This window comes from Lactuca sativa, chromosome 8 (assembly GCF_002870075.4).
Source record: "Lactuca sativa cultivar Salinas chromosome 8, Lsat_Salinas_v11, whole genome shotgun sequence".
Taxonomy (NCBI): Eukaryota; Viridiplantae; Streptophyta; class Magnoliopsida; order Asterales; family Asteraceae; genus Lactuca; species Lactuca sativa.
In genome coordinates this window covers 144,281,042-144,286,832 of record NC_056630.2, presented here as the reverse complement: position 1 = coordinate 144,286,832, position 5,791 = coordinate 144,281,042, and the positions used below count along the sequence as shown (strand labels likewise).

Below are 5,791 nucleotides of genomic sequence, written 5' to 3'. Positions count from 1 at the left end.
TGGTGAAAATAAAGAATGCATATAATAAAACTGATTAACGTCTATGTCATAGATTTACTTCACATCTATATTGTTTCGGAGAAAATGATTATTACTAAGGGTTTAGAGTTCAACAAGAAATGAAGATGACTACGAAGCTCTTCATCAAAGAACCTTTTTCAGTAAAAGGACAAATGTAGACCAAGAAGGAGATATAACGTGGAAACGACAATCCAACCATTGAGGAGAGTCAATTGGTTAGAAAAGAAAATAGATAAGGACCATAAGTGTAACAAAAATTACAATAAGGACCATATATGCGGCAAAAGAATCTCTTGTATTAAACCCTACAACATTTGAGGGACCACATTGACCATCTATGTAATTAAGCATTCCAATAACAGTATAACCAACTATTTTAGATAATCTATAATTTAAGCAACATTCTAAATAATTCAAATCTAATTCGATTTTTTTTTCTACTACATATTTTTTCAAAAGGACATTAACGTAAATAAATCGAAAGTAGACTGGCAATTATATAATGAAACAGGCTGAAGCCAGTTAGCGGGAGCCAACGTGGATTCTTGGCACTATAAATACGAAGGAAGCTGAGGAGCACCAAATCCCTACTACCAAAAAAACAGCTGGCCCTCTTCCATATCTCTCTCTTTCCTGTTCCTGTTGTAAAACACTAAAGAAATTGAAGATTCTGAGAAGAAAATTCGACATTCTTTGAAATCGCAGACATAGGTTAACGATTCTTCTAAAAAAATTCGTCTACAGGGCTTGCAGATCGGACAACCATGACTACGCCTTTTTGATTGCATAAACATACATCGTTTTCCATGTTTGATTCACTCATTCATTCATTGTACACGTGTTCTCGATCCTTGTTAGCTTAGAAAAGGTACGTATGCAATTCGCATGTATTCCTCTCTACTTCTATCGTTTCCCTTGTTCTGATCTGTGTGTTTCATTTTTCTAAATCTATATCTAGAAAGTAAAAACTTGCTGAATTTGTAGACTTTGGGGGTACTGGAGGTTTTTGTATGAATTTGATGTTTGATTCTGAATGAAAAGCGACTCGAGTTGTGGTTTCTGTGGTTTCAATGTTTCAGATCTGTTGGCTCAAATGGTTTCTCGTGGTTCTAACTTATCTTATTGTTACTATCGCTGTTAAATATTTCGTGTTCCTTTGAAATTGACATGTGAATCATGCAATTTATTTAAAATTTTTCTCGATTCCTGAAATTTTGCTCGCCTCTCGTTTTTCTCTTTCTGTTTAATAACCTACCGTGTTGGTGTTAGTTGAAGAAACTTCGAAGAAGGTAAAGAGGAACCGGTTTTTGTCTCATTAGTTTATGGGTGGGGAAAGTAGGTATTCTGGTAATCAATAAATGATGCTCTTCCGTAAGCTAAAGAAAGTGTTGTCATTTCAATTTTTTTTGGATGCCTTTCATTTATGAAGAGTAGGTTTAGCACGTAGACACAATTAAATAATTCACGTTATCACAAATCTCAATACACTTTCAGCTTGTCACTGAAGCTTTTTAATGAATAGCTCGTAACTCTTTTCTTCTCGCATCAAAAGAACTATATCTGATAAACTTCCTACAATTCTCAAGAAAGCTTCTGATATGGTGTTTCTCTTCTGATGCAGGGATATACAATACAATTGCCCTTTGGTTGGCTTTGATTGTACATAAGTCCAACTACAACAAACATACAAGTGAGTGAATCCAGCTTTTGAATTCTATAATCATGGTTGCTACAGCTGCAACTGCATCACTGTTTCCTGTTTCTTCCCCACAACCTAATGGAGCCAAGACATCTGGTAAGCATGGAGGTGTACCTGATAATCTTGATGTACGTGGAATCAAGACAAAATCTGTAAATTCAGGGAGTAATGGTATGCAAGTGAAAGCTAATGCACAAGCACCTACAGAAGTAAATGGGAGCAGAGTTCGACTCATGAATGGCATCAAAAATGATGATAATCTCACATCACATGCTCCAAGAACATTCATCAACCAGTTACCTGATTGGAGCATGCTTCTTGCTGCAATCACTACAATCTTTTTAGCTGCAGAGAAACAATGGATGATGCTAGAATGGAAGACCAAAAGGCCAGACATGCTTGCTGATCTTGATCCTTTTGGTTTAGGGAGAATTGTTCAAGATGGGCTTGTGTTTAGACAAAATTTTTCCATTAGGTCATATGAAATAGGAGCTGATCGAACTGCATCTATAGAAACACTTATGAATCATTTTCAGGTATTGTAAGTTGTAACCTTTTCATATAACTTATATTCAAAAGGTCAAATCTTTAATTTAGTTATATAACTCTTGTTGTTTTGTAGGAAACAGCTCTTAATCATGTAAAGACTGCAGGACTCTTGGGTGATGGATTTGGTTCAACACCAGAGATGTGTAAAAAGAATCTTTTTTGGGTTGTGACAAAGATGCAAGTGATGGTAGATCGTTATCCAACATGGTAATGTAATTATGTAACTCGCTTTTCTTTTTTAAAAATAATGATAAAAGATTAATTATTATTATATTTTGACATTCTCAAATTTACTACAACAGGGGTGATGTTGTTCAAGTGGATACTTGGGTAGCTCCATCTGGGAAAAACGGTATGCGACGTGATTGGCTGCTTCGTGATTGGAAAACAGGCGAGATTTTAACAAGAGCTTCAAGGTTATTATAATTATAACTTATTAAATTAAATATATTTTTTTTGTAACGATAATTAAATTCAAATTTATATAAAAAAAAACTCGTCTTATCTTGCAGTAATTGGGTTATGATGAATAAAGAAACAAGAAAGTTATCAAAAATTCCAGATGAAGTCCGGGGTGAAATAGAGCATTATTTTGTAGATGCTCCTCCAGTTGTGGAGGACGATAACGTAAAATTACCTAAACTTGAAGAGGCCAAAGCTGACTATGTTCGCACGGGTTTGACTGTAAGTCAACATTTCTTTTAAAAAAAAAACTATTTGTTTCAAAGTGTTTAACATTATTATTTTTTTATATATGTAGCCAAGGTGGAGTGATTTGGATGTCAACCAACATGTTAACAATGTGAAGTATATCGGCTGGATCCTTGAGGTAACAAAAAATAAACCACCTTTTCAACTTTTTTCACAAATTTGAAAGAAATGAAAGTAGAGGGTTATAAATGAAAATATGTTGCTATTAATTGCAGAGTGCTCCGAAAGAAGTTGTGGAGAAATATGAGCTTGCTAGCATGACTCTGGAGTATCGAAGAGAATGTAGGAAGGATAGTGAGTTGAAGTCGCTCACTTCGGTATTGGGAAATGGGAATGGAATTGGTGATTCCGGTTCCGGCCATGTTGATTGCCAACATGTGCTCCAATTCCAGGGTGGTGGTGGTGGTGAGATTGTGAAAGGGAGGACCGGGTGGCGGCCCAGGTATGAGAATCAGATCAAGGGCATTGATGTCTTTTCTGGTGGAAAGGCATAATGCTAATATTAGCATAGTTGTTGAAAATGACATTATTGCCCTTGGCTTGTGTATAAAGAATCAATCATCCTATCTCTATGCTGATGGAAATAACTTGCTTGTCGTGGCTTCTTATATATATATTTTTCTAATTTGTATGTCGTTTTTTTCTTCTCACCTATTTATTTATTTATTTTATTTATTTGTTTCAAGCTTTTCTGTTCTGTTTCCTTCCACAAGCTTCTATATCTTAGTTAGATTATATAAATGATATTTAATACATGAGAATTAGTATTAAATTGAGAGGTTGAATATAAAATTGCTGGTTTATCCTTCTTTATGTACAATTATAATTTTCACATGGGAGACAAGATTATGGATAGCAATTATAAGCAATAGACATTACATTATTAGCCACCAAATATAGCATACTTGTGTACTTTTTAAAAATAAAAAAGAAAAAAGAAAAATACTCAAGCTCACATCACATGCATTTGCACATGGATACCCCTTAGCAACTTGGTTGTCATTTGTCAATCATTTGCCAAATTTGGTTTTGGATTATAAACTAAAATATAGTTGTATTTGTATATCTTTTATAAAGTTATGTGCTTAAATAATAATGTATTATTTATTAAATTATGCTTTATAATTATGTCACCTATAATTATAAAGCATTATTCCCTAAAACCACTAAAGAGTATGGTCAACATATAGAAAGTCTATTCAATAGTAAATCAATCCAAAAAGACAGGAGCTGATGGCTACAAGCTAAAGTGAAAATATGTCCATCTCAATTCTCAACAACACCCGAGTTGTTGATTGTTTAGTAATGTATAATTGAAGTTTCTATTTTAAGCATTGTATATAGACAAAAAAAAAATGACCATTTATTACTCTCTTCTCAAGTTCTCAATCCCATAACCATAATTTTTAAATGAGTAAATTACACGAATGGTCCCTACGGTTTGAGGTAATTTGTACGTTTGGTCCTTAATTTATTTTTTTAACTCGGAAGGTCCCTACTATTTGTTATTGTTACACGCTTGGTCCCTATTGTTTGTTTTTGTTATGCGTTTGGTCCTTATCTTACGTAAAAAGATAATTATTTAAATAGAAAAAAATAGTAATGTAGGTAAGGTAAGGTGACGAGATGGGATTGGGATGTGTGTTTATTTAAATAAATTAAAAAATAAAAGGAAAAATGGACTTTTTATGTAAGACAGGGACCAAACGTGTAACAAAAACAAACAGTAGAGACCTTCCGAGTTAGAAAAACAAGTTAGGGACCAAACGCATAAGTTACCCTAAACCATAGGGACCATTCGTGTAATTTACCCTTTTTAAATATACAACAAAATAACCCCGCAAAATACTTACCGTGAATTCAAGGTGTTTGTTTTGTTTCCCAAAAAGCTCTCTTTAAATAGAATTTCTGATTCTATTTCAATGACATCACAACAAGTTTTTATTACTATAGTTTCAAATCGAACATTATTATTATTTTTTTTTGTTTAGTATCGAACATTATTATTATTATTTTTGTTTAGTGTTGATCGTTTTCCATTTGAAACCTTATAAATACATTGTTTTTATTACATTTTAAACAATATAAATATATATATTTTTTTCGTTTAAAAACTATATTTTTATATAAATACAAAGTTTTTTTACATTCAAAACATAATTTTATGCATAAATATGCATTATAGTTATATTATGAGAACCAAACTAACCATAAGCTTTAAATAAGATGTAAAAAATTCACGTGTTACAAACCTGACCTCTATGTCTTGATCGACTATACGTCTCCAAACCCCAAACTCATTTTAAAGTTGTGTATTTAGTATAAAATACGGTTTTTATATAACTAATACATATTTATACATAAAATTATGGTTTGAATGTAAAAAAACCTTGTATTTATACAAAAATATGGTTTTTAAATGAAAAAATATATATCTATCCGGTTTAAAATGTATTAAAAAATATTTATATGATTTCAAATGGAAAATGGTTAACATTTAAAAAAACTGAAAAAAATGATGTTCGATTTGGAACAAAAAAACAGAGTGTCAAAATGAAAACTTAGTGTCTTTTGTGGGGAAAAAAATTCAATTTTGACACGTCAACATGCCACATCATCAAAACTGACACGTCAGCAGGTAACCGGGTTGACCGGTCAAGTTGTCAGAATTATAAAAAATTGGAAAACACAATGTCAAATTTGAAACAAAAAAAATACAATGTCAAATTAGAATTATGGTGTAAACTAGTTTTTTGTGCTAATTACCCTTAATCATTCGCAAGAGTTCAAATCAAAAGTACAACCGTTGAT

At 32.3% G+C, this 5,791-nt stretch overlaps 1 protein-coding gene across 1 annotated transcript; it reads left to right on the top strand.

Annotated features, from left to right (window-relative positions):
• Window positions 1-597: 597 nt before the first annotated feature.
• Window positions 598-3,611, top strand: LOC111882802 (palmitoyl-acyl carrier protein thioesterase, chloroplastic). Its single transcript, XM_023879179.3, has 7 exons — window positions 598-889; window positions 1,643-2,256; window positions 2,343-2,476; window positions 2,572-2,685; window positions 2,782-2,953; window positions 3,030-3,098; window positions 3,196-3,611. The coding sequence occupies exons 2-7, from the start codon at window positions 1,744-1,746 to the stop codon at window positions 3,472-3,474; spliced, it is 1,281 nt and encodes a 426-aa protein (XP_023734947.1). The 5' UTR covers window positions 598-889; window positions 1,643-1,743; the 3' UTR covers window positions 3,475-3,611.
• The last annotated feature ends 2,180 nt before the right edge of the window (window positions 3,612-5,791 follow it).